The sequence below is a fragment of the Scatophagus argus genome, chromosome 23, assembly GCF_020382885.2.
Source record: "Scatophagus argus isolate fScaArg1 chromosome 23, fScaArg1.pri, whole genome shotgun sequence".
Classification (NCBI taxonomy): Eukaryota; Metazoa; Chordata; class Actinopteri; family Scatophagidae; genus Scatophagus; species Scatophagus argus.
The window spans coordinates 13,654,088-13,669,017 of record NC_058515.1 but is presented as its reverse complement, the minus strand read 5'-3'; the positions used below and the strand labels follow the sequence as shown (position 1 = coordinate 13,669,017).

At 46.9% G+C, this 14,930-nt stretch overlaps 1 protein-coding gene across 8 annotated transcripts in view; it reads right to left on the bottom strand.

The window, feature by feature from the left end:
- Nucleotides 1–102: 102 nt before the first annotated feature.
- arhgap36 (Rho GTPase activating protein 36) overlaps nt 103–14,930 on the bottom strand; it is a 44,479-nt gene continuing 29,651 nt past the window's right edge. For all 8 annotated transcript variants that reach the window (XM_046380628.1, XM_046380626.1, XM_046380629.1 and 5 more), the window contains 10 exons: nt 13,755–13,823; nt 8,409–8,719; nt 5,943–6,153; nt 5,799–5,854; nt 5,322–5,472; nt 5,059–5,207; nt 4,034–4,210; nt 3,524–3,612; nt 3,208–3,434; nt 103–2,485 (listed from right to left, as the gene is read on the bottom strand). In XM_046380628.1, the coding sequence (XP_046236584.1) occupies nt 2,151–2,485; nt 3,208–3,434; nt 3,524–3,612; nt 4,034–4,210; nt 5,059–5,207; nt 5,322–5,472; nt 5,799–5,854; nt 5,943–6,153; nt 8,409–8,719; nt 13,755–13,823 (1,775 nt within the window). In that variant the 3' untranslated portion in view covers nt 103–2,150. The remainder of the gene's footprint in view (nt 2,486–3,207; nt 3,435–3,523; nt 3,613–4,033; nt 4,211–5,058; nt 5,208–5,321; nt 5,473–5,798; nt 5,855–5,942; nt 6,154–8,408; nt 8,720–13,754; nt 13,824–14,930) is intronic.

Below are 14,930 nucleotides of genomic sequence, written 5' to 3'. Positions count from 1 at the left end.
TCACAGTGTAAATGTCATCATGGTCACCTCGTTACCGCTGCAGTCGGAGTGGACCGACTCAGAAGCGTCCGTCTCTCGTCTCTCCCGGCAAGAAGCAAGTACTCAGAGGCAGGCTGACGTTTAATGCTGGGCAGCTGGGTGGTACATTCTCTGCTTTAGGTCTCAACACATCATGATGGGTTTTTTTTACAACAATATAGAAAAATGTGTCACTGACCAAAAAAAACAAAATAACAAAACACAAAATACATTTTGTTTCCCCTACGAGGAATCCAAAAGAGGAGGAAATACAACGTTAGGCTGCAGGAAAGTCTCTGTACAACAATGGAAACGTGGACTTCTTCTACAAAGAGGCCAGAAACATTTAACGTGTGCACAGTTTCTAGTCGTTTGGCACTATCCCCAAACCTAACACATGTATCTGTAACTGTGCACGGCGGGAAAAGCCATAAGAGGTGACGAAGGTGGAGCTGACGCGGTGAATGTCGCCCTCTAGTGGTTACACGGAGGTAATGCATCACACGGAGAAAAATCGTTCGACGTGAATAATCAAAGAGCCAATGAAAAAAACGAAAAACAGACAAATCAGGCCAAAAGATGAGCCGAGTGAATGTGGTCAGCGTTCACTGCTTCACACTGGAAAGTACAACGCAGACCAGAGGTCCAAAACCGGGACAAGATGATCTGCTCGGTAGAAAATAATCAGGATAATATAGGATGTTGCAGCATTCGCCTAAACAACTGAAGCAGGCGAACTGTTCCTTTAAGTCAGACATTATGGGGGGGGGTGTTCCAGAAAAATATGAAGATCCATATTACATAAAGGCAGGTCTATGTCAGGATGGGATGAAGACTGAGGTCTGTAAAAGCAGGAGTCATATCACTGCAGTTCCTCGTACTCTCGTCAGTGTTGTGCACCTGAACGCATTGTTAGTTCTGACTAATTTTGGAAGGAGAAGCAGGTCTGGGCTGGTGGTCTACAGAGACCCCTGCTGGGAGGAGCCCCCACCCCCCCAAAAGCAAATTAATTACGAGTCAACCCCAGGAAGAACTCATTTGGTGATTTGCAGGTCAAAATCGTCTTATAAATGCATCCTTTTTTGCCAGGGCTGCAGTCAAGATTACTTCAACTGAGCACAAGATGAGTCCAAGTCTGAGAAGCTTTGATTCAGGGAGTTAAGACCAAAAATGTAAAAACAAAACAAGACATGATCTTATTTTTCCCAAATGTAAAACTTCCGGTTGTAAAACTTCAGGCGACTGTTTTTGCCTTAATTCCATTTAAACAGAATTAAAATGACTGTATTTCTCTTTGGAGCACATGTTGAAAGTCATTTAAATGTCGTTTAAACTGTGGCTACGGGATCCAGCGCTGATCCAGACTCGAACTGCAAAACCACCAAATCGATACTCGGAATCTAATTTCTGGCTCTGATGTTTCCGCTGCTAAAGTGTCTTCACTCGTGTCTGTTGGATTTACAGTAAATGTAGCTTATTGGAGCTTACAGAAAAACAGCAAAAAACCAAATGGAGTCTTGTATGGTGTCGGTACGGATAAATAAGTGTTGGTACAGGAGTCCATGCAGCTGCGGTCAGTTACACAGTTTTGAGTAGTGAAGATGGGGGTTAAGTGTGTAAAACCGTGAATATATTATTTACATCACAATCACTACTGCATCCACTTCCTGGTAACCTCACAGATGGGTTTATTTAGTCTCTTCTTTTACTGATGTCTCCGTCCGGGTTGTTCCCACAAGTCAGCGTTTTCCATCGCGAGTCCAACATGTCGTAAAAGTTTTGAGTTTCAATCCAACATTATCTCCTCCATTTGTTGGTTTTCTTTATGCTTCCTGCATCCGAAATCCACGTCCAATCACACGCCGCATTCCAGAGGTGCCAGGAAAGTGGGAAATTCCAACGTCTGCAACAGGACGTGTCCCTTAAAGTCAAAAGTTCGAGTATGAAATTTAGGTTTTGGGATTTTTTTCCGAATGGAGTCGTGTGGCCTCGTTGTAACAAATCGTGTTACCCTGTTTATAATCCTGAAAACACACGTCACATTTCATTTTACACATAAACAGAGGCGTCTGTAAATGTAACACGTTTTCAGCCAGCTTTTCCCTTCAGGTTCCTCCTCTTCTCGGCCTTCATCATACCATCGTCTCCGAGCCAGACCCTTTCCCGGTGAAGAAGTCCCAGAAGTTAGCGGCTGGCGATGGTTTGCTCTCCTCCTGCGGCGTCTGTCTCACCCAGATGCTGCTCTCCGTGGACCCGCTCAGACTGGAGCAGCTGCCGCCGCCGCCAACGCCGCCGCCCAGGGTGAAGCTCAGCGCGGAGCCCAGCGGGCCCCTGCGGTCCTGGGCGTCCGGGTCCTGACCGTGGAGCCTGGAGGTGGAGGACGAGGAGGGCTGGGCCAGGCTGAGCAGGTTGTGGTGGGAGTGGAACTGACGCATGTGGCGGATGGATTTACCTGGAGGGACCTCACCTGGAGCAGACAGGAAAAGGTTCAAACCTGCACTTTTTTCCACAATCAGGAATCACTTTTCCTCTCAGGGAAAACATGAAACTCTCTCTTCTCTCTGCCACAGCCTGGTGGCGCTGTGGCCACTTTTATCATCCCTGCACACAAGACAAGTGAGTTTGTGTGTGTCCCAGGACTACGAGAGAAAAGTCTCCCCTCAGTGTTTATGTTTCTCAACATAAAAGTTTAAAGGCTGTTTTTCCAAGCTGCCAGAATTACGTTTTCAGTGGAAAACATATAAAATCCTGGTGGGAAAACACTGGGTCTACAACGGGCCTAAAAAGCTCCCAGGAGCCTGAAGTTTCACACTCATGACCTTAATGCCCTGGCTGGAGTCAGACGGGACATTTTACAGCTTAAGGCTCCTGTTCCTTCATTTAGTTTTTCCTGAAAAATCAACATTTTGCTTCTTGTTTGCTCCAAGTCCCAACTCAAAAACATTAAACTGGTAAAATAAACTGGCCCCTGTAGTCTGTAGTCTTGTTTACAAACAAGATTTTCCTGCTGCTGTATGTTTTTAAAATCTTTCCTCAGCCTCCATGCGATCGACAAGCTGTTCTCTGAGGGCTTGTTGAAGTTGTTCAGGTGTTAAATTTCAAACCTTCCTTCATGAATAAATATTAACTCTGAACACACACAGAGGAACGGACCTCTGCGTCTTAAATGTGACCCCACCAGATCAGTACCGTATCTCGTCTCCTGTCGCTTCCTGTTCTGGTTCAGCTTGAGCACGTTGAGGAAGACCTCGCTGGTCAGGCTGCCCTCGCCGCCGCTGCCGTCGGGCGGGAAAAGCGGCGACGGCGGCTCCAGCGGAGACAAACTCCCGCTGGAGGCTCCCACGGAGTCCAGAGACGCCCCCGTGTCCCGGCGACCCCCGGACTCACTGCTGCTCTCGACCGTGAGGTGACTGCCGCTGTGAGGAAAGCACACAGGGATGCAGCATCAGCACTGACAAAGACCGTCGAGGTTTCTGGGACTCGACTGACGGTCTGTGGTGCTCACCTGAGCTTCCTGCGCAGCAGATAGTCGATGATGTCCGGGTCTGTCTGGATCAGACTCATCAGGACCTCCTGCTGCAGCTCTGCAGAAACCTGGAGGGTCAGTGCAGAGGGATGAGTGGACCGCTGAGGTCACGTGTCTGCATTTTACTGCGCTCAGTGAAGTGACATCCTGAGAAAATTTGTTTGCGTGCACGCAGGAGCAACACAAGCTAAAGCTGAAAACCTAAAACCTAAAACTTCTACTTTTTCCACCTTTCATTCACGTTTTCCCTCCCTCGTCATCCCGATGCGAAATACATACAAGAAAATCTCCCTTAACGGACATTTTTCTTTTCCTCAAAGAAGCCCCGATGACAACAGTTGAGATCTGAGGGTTAAATACTTTCCAATCACTACCGCTGAGGCTTTTCAACGCTCGTCTAAATCCAAGCGTTTCCTGCTTTGTCCGCAGGCAGGACGAACGGCAGCTTCCTGCGGCGACACGACCTGAGAGCTGAGCGCGTGATCGTACCGTGAAGAGCCTCCTGTGGTTCTGTATGAGCACCAGGGTCACGTTGATGACCGCCGTGCTGTCCTCAATCCCCATGGCGTAGATGTGAGGACTCGCGTCCGCCCCTCGTTCCCTCTGCAGCAGGTTGGGTCCGAAGATCACCGCCAGGTTGGCAGCCGTCATCTTGTTGCCGGGGATCTGGATGGAGAGGAGGAGCCACAACGTTTTCTCAAAAACCTACCGAAGCCTCATTGTGACCCCTCATGTTCTCTGCAGGAAAAGTTACTCAAAAGGCCCCCGCAGGTTGTTTAGTATCGAAGTACTTCAGCAGTCGTTTCCAGTATTTTTTGACTATTAATGACTTTATAAAGTTGCAGTGGTACTACTATTACTGTGATATTTTTATTTCTTTTGTTTTTTATGGTCTTTTTTTGTCATTGTTTAAACCGACAGTGCGCAGGTTTACTCACAGCTTGTCTCCAATTGTTTTTATCTTTTAGAATATAAGATATGAAACAGTTAATAATAAGCCAAAACGTGCAAAAACCATCGACATGGGAAAGATGGGGAAACTTACGAAAAACAAGTGAAGGAAAGTTTAAAATTGGAGCAGCTTGTTCAAAGACATCCTGACGTTTAGCTCCTGGTACGAGTCACAGCCGCGGCTTGCGATCGGAGGGTCACCGGTTCGATTTGGGCAGGAAAAATTTGGGTGTGGTGGATCGATTAATGCGACAAATGCCCCCCCCCTCCATTAGCCGGCTGATGTGCCCTTGAGCAAGGCACTTAACCCCCCAATTTTCTCGTCAGGCGCTTGATGCTGCCCACTGCTCCTGTGTGTGTTTCACTGTGTGTAATTTGCAGGGTGTTGCATGTGTGTGTTCAACTCAGGATGGGTCAAATGCAGAAGACAAATTCAGTGTGTGTATGTAAAGATATATATACTGTCAATAAAGTGGGTCTTAATTCTTCTTCTTAAAAGATGTCGAGTCCTGCAACGCAACAGCATGCGCTGCCTCGACCCCCTCATCATTTCGGCGGCTCACCTCCTCGTCGTTGGTCCCGATGCTGTCCTGGGCGAAGCTCTGCACGGTGTGCAACAGGCTGAGGAGGCGCAGCAGCGTGTCACAGTTACAGGGAGGGAGCAGGTAGAGGAGGTGCTGCAGGTACTGAAGCTGGTCTGCTCCCCTCAGCACTACAGGAGGCACAGAGAGGAGGGGGGGGAGGAGGAGGAGGAGGGGGAGGGTTTTACGTTGAGCAGTACAGGTGATACTGCAGTGTGTGTGTGTGTGTGTGTGTGTGCGCTCACGGTTGGCCTGCAGGAAGGCAGGGTACAGCTCCCTGGGCAGCAGAGGATCAGGTATGTCTCTGAGAAACTCTTTGAGGAGCGCCGCCACGTCATGGACGCTGTGCTCCTCGTCCAGCTGGACGTCCGCCCCCATGTCGAAGTCGTCCCGCAGCTGAGGAGCGCACACACGCACGCACACACACACACACACGCACGCACACACACACACACACAGAGAAGACACGCGAACCCAACGTTAAATTTATCCAAAAAACCAAACAAAACCCTGACGCTGCCGCTGAGGTCGAGCGGGAGTCACTGTCCCTCCATGGACAACATTCCTCTTTAGCTAAATAAACATCAGATATAAAAGCAAAACACTTTACTGCACTACGAGTACATTTTTCCTGATAATACTTTAACTCTCCGTGTGGTACTCGTACTTTTACTTCAGTGACTGATCTGAACACACATGCTGTAGACAGGTGGAGTCCTCACCTGTCTCACTCTCTTCTTCGAGCTGCCGACTCGGAAAATCCCCACAGTCTGAAGACCTGGAGACACGAGACATAGTCCAAAACCACTTCATCAGTTCCGCGTTTGATTTAAATGAACGCACTTGAAGCCGAGCTCGAGTCTCACCGTATGTCTCGATGTGAGCGCAGCACCTCTCCAGCACCCGAGGGACCTGCCTGTAGATGGGGTTCAGACTGAGCTTGGTCTGGGTCCGCCCCTCCGATGAGCCCGCCGACTTTTTCAGCTCCAACTCGGCCGGGTGAGAGAGCTGCAGCGCCTCCAGCAGGCGGGACTGACTCTCCACGAGGTCGGAGATGGAGTCCACGGACAGACCACCCTGCAGGGGAGAGACGGCAGCCATGTGACCAGGGCTGGAGGCAACTGAAGAGGCTAGTTTTACTCAAGTACCTCAGGACGCTTTGAGGTAACTGCGTTTTACTTGAGTGGCCAAAGTCAAGGAAACATCTTCTACAAGAAACTTAAAGTGGCAGCAGTTGACCATTTGGCCACTTGGGGGCAGCAGAGCAAACAGAAAACCTGTTATCACTTTATAAAGTTCATGTGGCCAACACGGCAGTATTCACTCGTTGACTACAGGTAAGAGGAAATTTTGATGTTGGAGAGGACTGTCCCTTTATCATCAAATCTGCTTCCCCAGCCCAAGTAAAGGAGGCCCGGCCCGCTTCATGGCTGCAGCCGGAGAGCACAGAGGAACGATTATAGCAACTTAAAATGTCCTCTGAGCGACTTCTCCTTCCTCGTGTGTTCTTCCCCTCCGCTATTCATTTTGGTGCAGCCATTAATTTCAACCTTTACTCCCGCCGTGTGAGCTATCTGTCAGCGCACAGGACGCAACACAGTGCCAACGCCGCCACCTCATCAGTCAAGCTGAAGATCTCCAGCCGTGTGTGTGTGTGTGTGTGTGTGTTGTCAGATATGTAAACAGTGCAGACGGCCGTCGGAGTCTGAGTCAGAGTCACATTTAGCTGCAGACGGATGGGAAAACCGACCACTTTCTGTTACCACCACAGTTCACAAGCCTCACTGGGAAATCATCTGCTAATATAAAGAACTGCACAGGAAGCTTCAGACTCTGCCTGCTGGTGATGTAAAAGCATCAAGTTTTCACTGTAAACAAGACTGGACACAAGAGTCACTCTGAAGCAAAAAACAATCAAAACAAACAAAAAAACAATCAGCTGCACTTTAAGCCAAATTAAGGGACATATTTAAAGATGGACGACACGTCTGCACGAAAAGTGAAGCCAAAATACCCCGAATACGAGTGCCACCACCTCGTTCCGGTGACGTCATACATCAGTGTGATAAAAACTACCCAAAGCGACAGACAGCTGGGATAAAAAGACATGATTTGACCTTGTAATTTGAGTTTTCAGTTTGTCCCTCTGCTAACATGGAGGAGGAGGAGGAGTTCATGAGCTGTGCCGATTCATCACTTTAAACAGAACGTTTGGGATTTTTCCAACTTCTGGAATATTTCAAAACAAACAAAACGGCCAAAAAAACGAAAACCCTGATGGTAAATTTTCAGCATTTTTAAAAAACTTTACAGGCTAAATAATTACACAATTAATCAATAATTAGGTTAATCATTATTTGCGTCGTTTGCTCTAATTGCTGTAACTGTGACTGGTGCTGACGAGCTGCATTTGATAGCCGGTTCAGGTTCGATTACTGTCCTCTGCAGGCCGTGATGACACTCATTACAGGCCTAACGTAACAACTGTTTCCAGATCAGCGTACAGAGGATTACAGGGTGTGCTGGCCTCAAGTAGAGAGGACACACACACACACATTAAAAACACCCACACAGCACCAACACAGCACTTTTCTCACAAACACACGACCGTGGAAACAAACAGAAGAGAACGTGTTGTGAAAATGTTTACAGCCGGAGATGCAGTCAGAGATTAGCGTGCTGCATTGCGGAGGCTTTCATTACAGAGGACACACACACACACACACACACACACACACACACACACACACACACACCAGGCTCAGCCCAGATGATGCTAGACCTTGCAGAAACAAACACCACCCCGCCAGTTCTCATTTTCTGATCAAATTTCTCGCTCAAAACAAAACAAAAAAACCACAGCTTGATTTGATGTGGAGTAAATATGGAACAAAATCGTTGGAACACTTGAACACACACCCTCCACTCAGTGTCAACACTTAATATAAGAAAACATGGAGGGCGGCGTATGAGCTGTGCTGCAGCCAGCCACCAGGGGGACATCCAGATGTTTTGGCTTCACTTTTTGGGGATTTTCAGACCCATAATTTTTTATCTTATCTGCACATTGTACAACAACAATATGCAGTAAGGGTTGAAGTACTGGCATAACTTTATCTTTCCACACAGCATGCAAGTCTTACTCCACTTTATCTGACGTTTTTATATGTAAAACACACGACAGGCTCCTTAATATGGCGGTTAAATTATGACAAACTGTAAAACATTAATGGAATTATTCAGAATAAATACTTTTAGGTTTGATAAAATTCATACATTTTTACTACCTGATAATTACAGTTTAGCTGTGTTCAGTCGGACAGCTGACTCACCCTCCTTTGTCGGCCGGTGTTGTCCTGAGACGTAGGCGACAGAGGTTTGTTCTGGGTCTCAAAGATGGGCGCCGGCGCCACAGAGTTGGCGGACGGCGAGCCGGGACCTCCCCCCGTGATGGACGAGGAGCTGACCAGCGGCTTGTTCCCGTTGAAGAACTGCCTCTTCTCGGCCCTGAAGCGCAGGATGCTGGCCTCCAGGTCCAGACAGTCTCGCCTGCTCTCCTTCAGGGCGTCCTGCCGTCGCTTGTAGGCCTGGTCGTTGGCGATGACCTGGGACAGCGGGATGCCGAACGCCATGGGGGCCGATTCTGAGGGCGGAGAGCACGCGTTACTGCATGTTTTGCGAAGATGTTAACTGGAGGAACGAGTCTGAGATGATGTCTGAGGCTTCACTGAGGGATTTAGAGACAAACATTCACCGATACGTGACTGGTGGTCACCAATTCAACAATTTCAAGTCCACTTTCAACGGTTTGTTGACGCTTTCTCAACTGACCTCAGAAAGTTTTCTCTTGTCAACTTAAACAAATAACCGTTTGTGGTGGCAAAATTGTCCATTATTTAACAACAAAAGCAAAGATTAGACAAACAAACAACTCATAACCCCTCAGATTTATGTTGTGAGCCTTCGAGGGCGGGAAGCGGGCCCCGACCTCCTGTGGTATAAGAATAGACAGAACGGACAGAGCGAGTAGGTAAGCAGGGATCAACAGGTAATCCTGTTAGAGCAGCCACAGCCACAAACCAGACATCACACTCAGACCGATACGGGCTTAATGCGACGCAGCGAACGCAACACGAGCGAGGTCGCCGTCAACGCCCGACTTTCATGGTCAGCAGCTCATCTCGAACGCCATCGAGCTGGCACAGCACTCAGTAAAGATCCAACCAGAGAGAGACCAACTCAGGGCCTCAACTAAAGCCACAGTTTGGCTTAAAGAGTGACAAAGCAACAATCTGGGAGCAGTTTGGATGCGAAACAAGGGACTGATTTTAAATGAAAACAGACTCCCTGGTTCACACAGACATACAGCGGCAACATCTATTCATTTATTCATATATACATTGTAAGATGTTGTCCTGGGTAGAGCTGTGGTTGTTATCAGATAACAAGGAAAAAGCACCTGCTTTTGGTTTGGTTTTTGACGTGTACTAAAGTTCTGGTCAGTATGTCCAAACCTCGTCGAGATTCTGAGCTTGAAGATCCTGTATGTCGTTTAGCTTTGATTATTTTTGACATTTTTCTTTTAAACAAGGCGAAAACGATCCATCTGCTGCGCAGCCTCGGCTCGCTCACCGTTGATGGACTCACAAGTAAACCCTTTATTGCCCGCAGTCTTTCACCCATAAGCCTCTTACACTGTGCAGGTCGGCGTGTAGAAAGGCATGAACTGAACTCGCCCCCAATAAGAAAATTACCTTCAATTGTCCTGAGAAACATGGCTGATGGCAGCCTGTATGGCGACATCCTGCACCACACAGGAAATAATAAACCGTGCAAGGTTCAGCAGCTCTCTTAGCACCTCTAAGTATTCATTTATTTACTCATTAGGGAATAAGTGAAGAATTAGAGCAAAGTGTAAACAAACAATTGAGCTCCTTCTTAAATACAGCAATAACAGCATTGCTTTGTCATTTGTGTTTTTGGCAGCGTAATGAACCTATTTAACCTTCTCAAACATCATGCGACCATTACTCACAGAGTTCCAACAAACTCTGCCAGTGCTGCATTGAAGCGCACTCTGCATGTGTCGTTCACATGCGTTAAAGCAGGAATACTGAGCAGCTTAATCCAAGTTGCATCTATGCTCACACGCCCACATTGGCGGAATCGCACGGGGACAGTCTGAATGGAGGCACATGGACGACCAACACACGTGCACGTAGGTCACACCTGGTCAGGAAGGGTCAGGCAGCCATGGCAGACTGGCAGGATGCCACGAGAAGCTTTGAAGGTACGGGATTGACTCAGCTGGAAATAACTCTCGGGCTGTGCGCAGAAACATGAACGCATGGTGATTCGCAGGATGACCGACAGCACAACGCAAGGCAAAATGCAATATTCAGAGAGAAGAACCACCGCTTTTCACACAAAACTCAGACGTTAAACGACAGGGCAGTTTGAGGGATACGGTGATCTCTTGTTTTCCAGAAGTCAAAAGGCAAATGTGGCCCTAACGTTGTCGCTCTACAAACTTTCCTCCACCTCCTCCTCCATCAGATCAGGCGCCAGGTTCACAGATAAGCTCCCCGACAGGTGCGTCAGTGGCCAGGTGCCAGTTAGCATGAGCTTCTACCCACAGGTACGAGCTAACAGCCACGCTGAAAGCCTGCAAGTGTTGACAAGCTAAGAGCTAATCTGCACAACAGAGTGTTGCTGTTTACACATCTCACTATTCACTTAACTAAATACTGACTATGTTCAGCTGGCAGAGAGTAGGTATCATACCTACTGTAACACTGTTGCATACAAACATGCTAAAAGTATCAAAAGCTATAGAAAATAATGACAATAAAAACTAGGAAACAGCAGCAGCTGTAATATCCATTTGAGAGACTGTGTGGTTTGTGTTTGACCAGTAAGTAACAGTTCATGGTATGCCAGAGAATCTCCAACCCCCCCAGAGCCAGGACTGAAACCAGGACCAGGGCACCCAGTTTTGGTGCCTAATCTCTCTTAAAGATACCTCTTAGGGAAAAGTTCCTGCAGAGGCGACAGGCCAATCTGGATGCAATTTGTTGACGACTATCGGGATAAACGTTTGTCAAGTGCTGTAATTGTTCCAGCATGGGGTGCGAGATGAAAAATGTCTGCTTTCATGGCTGCTCCACGTGAGTTTCCCACTGGGTGACTCAACAGCAGTAATTTACCTCCAATCAAAAAAGAATAATGGACCTTTGCCATTTTTCCACCTTATTATTTCGAGCGGATGTTTAACACCAGCCAGGACGCTCGGATGGCCCAAACTGGTTGGAAGATGTTTTCCTGAATTTGCACGGGAAACACGCTTATTCCTCAGGACCCGGCCGAACTGACCGCCACGAGCCGCCGCCTCCTGACATTTGGCCGCATGATTTGATTGCTTATGGTAGATAGTTGAGGAATTAATAAAGAAACGTTTGCTGTGGCAGCTTTGAAGTCTTGGACGACGCCTACGGAAAGCTGACAGGTTATAAAAAGGTTGAAGAAAGTCATCGCGGGTTTCTGAGATTTGTGAAAAATCAACTGTTAATCAACGAACTGTTTTTAATCATTTTTTACTTTTGCACTTGTCTGCAGAATTTTGAATAAAAAGATTTCAGGAATCCTCCATCAGAATTATATTTCTGGTAATGACAATAAATCTTTGAAACTGCAACATGGACATGACGTTCATGTAAGGACATAAAACTTTTAAAAAAGTTTTTTGTCTTTCTGGTTACAAGTCAAACATCTGTTAGAACTTCACGTTGGTTTTTACACTCAGTAGCAGTAAACACTCGCTGACATAACCGAGTCAGCTACAGCACTGCAGTTAGCGTTTGTCTGACTCCCCCCTGGGCATTTTGTGAAATAACAGTAAAATAAACACTAAACCTCAGACAGGAAGACAGCTGTGCGTCTGACTGGTTAAAGCCTCATTGTTCAGGAGTTTCACGACTTTCCCTCTTTGTTATTTCTGATTCTCAGGTCACCGTCTGTTACTGGAAGGCCGCAGGAGATATATTTAGTGTAGCACTAAGTACTGCACATGTATCCTTCATCACCCCAGCAGCTGGATGATAATCTAAGTCCTCAGGGGTATGGAAGATTGTGAACTGAAATTTATTTAATATGGGACGTCCTCTGTGTGAACTCCTGTGAAACAACAACAAGAAGCGAACCGTAAGCTTAGTAACTCTGAAAACTTTTCCACAAAAATAAGGTTTGAAAAGAGCAAGATGGAGGCCAGCGAAGGACGCAGACACCAGAGGTGGATCGAAAACTCAAGCGAGGAAGGACCGACTGGACGGCCTATCAGCGTCTGAATGACTCCAAGGATCCACTCGGTCGCGCCCAAGCGTGTTCGGCTGGATGCGGCAGCACGAACGCCAAGACTTACAAACTTTAAATCAAACTGTGGCTAACAGCTACAGTGACAACACTGTGAAAATCACACAAAAACTCTTCCCATCTCATGTTTAATTGGCATTTCTCAACCAGTAACCGTCACACCTTCGGTAGGCGGGCGGCAGAGCAAACAGCAGTGCTGCCAGGTCTCAATGTTCTGTGTTTTGATTAGCAGGGTTAGCTTCAGCTAAGTCCCTGTGTGTAAGAGGCTGGAGGCAGGATTTAAAGAGCTGCACAGACAGGCTGGGAATGTGTGTGTGTGTGTGTGTGTGTGTGTTGTGTTTTGGCTCGAATCTGGCACTGCTGCGATAATCACCTGAGAACAGAGAACATCTCTTTATGAGAGACTGGCAGACGAGTGACTCTGTGGCTTAGAGGAAGAGGAAGAAGAAGAAGAAGAAGAAGAGGAGGAAGAGGAGGAGGAGAAGGAGGAAGGTAACGAAAGCAGAGGAGTGGAGTGTGAAGATGGAGGCAAACTAAAGAAGGGGAATTAAAACAAGAGCAGTCGAATTAAAGCAGAAGAAACAGCTTGATGAGCTCGCACCTGCTTTAAGGTTTTCTTGTGTCATCTGATGTCACAGTGCGTCACAGTCGTGTAATTAAGACACCAAAGATCCTTTCCTGAGCGCCTAAAACTCATAAAAAGCTGCGAAACATCAAGTGAAACGTCTTTCAAAGCGGTGTGGTGTTCATACGCCATCCCATGATATCACATTAGGTTTTCTCTTGTGGGAAAAGCGTGCGAAGCTGTGAGTGTTTCACAGATATGTTCTGTGTTGAAATTTTTGCAACTAGTTTGGGTTTTAAATAATGAGAATGAAATAATGGGATTTAAAAAAAAAAAACCTATAAGCCAAAACGGACATGACATTACGCTGTACATGTTGAGAATAAAAATAAGACTGAGTAATTCCAGTAATCGGCGACGTTTACGTTCCTTCATGATTCAGCTCATGTTGCAACAAAAAGCATAAGAGGAGCAGGAGACAACGAAACACCAGCTTGACTCACCGGACTGAACGCCGGCGTGAGTCAGTCTGCGAGCCCCGAGCCTCTTGTGCTTTATAAACACAGTATTTCAAGTGAGACCATTAGCGGTAAAAGCCACTGGACGTCAGCGGCGGTGGGGACGGCGTTTCAGTGGGCAGAAGGGACACCGGGCTGATAATCAGACAGACATAATGAGACAGACTGTGGCCAGCCATGGTTTTCATGGTTAACCACACATGGCCGTGTTTGCGGCGTCAACTCACCTCGCTCTTTCTTTTCCTTTGAAAATGAGTCAAACTTCCTGCGCAGAGACTTCCTCCGTTTGCGTATTTCTGAGGGGGAAGAAACAAACAAAAAAGAAAAAGACAAAAGAGTCAGCACAAACGAAATGAAATTAAGCTTAACTGAACAAACTCAGGCATCTCTTCTTTATACGCACACTCGTCCTCATTACGACCTTTATTACGAGTGGGGCTTTTCAACAGACCAGACCTCGCTGTTTGTTTGAACAGCTTCAGAGCTTTCAATGGCTGCACAGCCACAGACATGAAAGACAAAGGGATGTATGTGCTGTGTGTGTGTGTGTACGTGTACGTGGTTGTCTATGAGGCTAAAGGAATGGTAAAAAAAACAAACACAACAACCTAAATTTAAGAGCATGAAAAACGAAAACACGTACTCCCTGTGCACAGTCAAAAAGTCTCTAAAAATGGTTTCAAATTTGTGCTAAAACCAAAAAAGATTTTAGGTCTCACGATCTTGCAGAGATAAACTAAGATCACTTACTTACAAAGGAGATTTACTAGGCTGCAAAGCAACAAATTCATCTCAGACTACCTGATCCAGACTACCTCATGTTGTCATTTTGTGCGATCCTGCGTCTCTCTGGGTGTTGTTTTGTTTTTGTTTGTTTTTTTGTAAATTCCTGAAACACACACACATCAGTCCAGCAGCAGCAGTGGAGTCTGAGAGCTATGACCTTTGCCATGACCTTGTCAGACCTTACCTCTGACTATGCTGTAACCGTGTAACTGCATGCCCACAGTATGTGCTCGTGGCCGATGCTGTGCGTTCGAGAGCATTTGCAGCAGCAGCAGTTCACGGGGTGTGTGTTTGTTTCGTCTCAGTTTTACGAGCTCGACACCCCCCCCCTCGACCAGGGCTTACGCAGAAGAAGCCATTGTTTGGGTTAGTTAGCTGTTGTTTAGAAATCACTAATTCAACATCGGGTCTTTTCCCTATTAGGGAACAGTCAGAGTTCCCTGACTCACACACACGAGCCACCCAGTGGATTTGGGACAGACGGAGATTTTATTTCTTATTTCTCCTACAAAAAGTAGGTAGTGTCCATGTGAGTGTGTGTGCATGTAGTTATGTGTGTGTGTACATGTCGGGATAAAAGGGTCAAATTCCCATGACTGCAGGAAATTAAAGTTTAT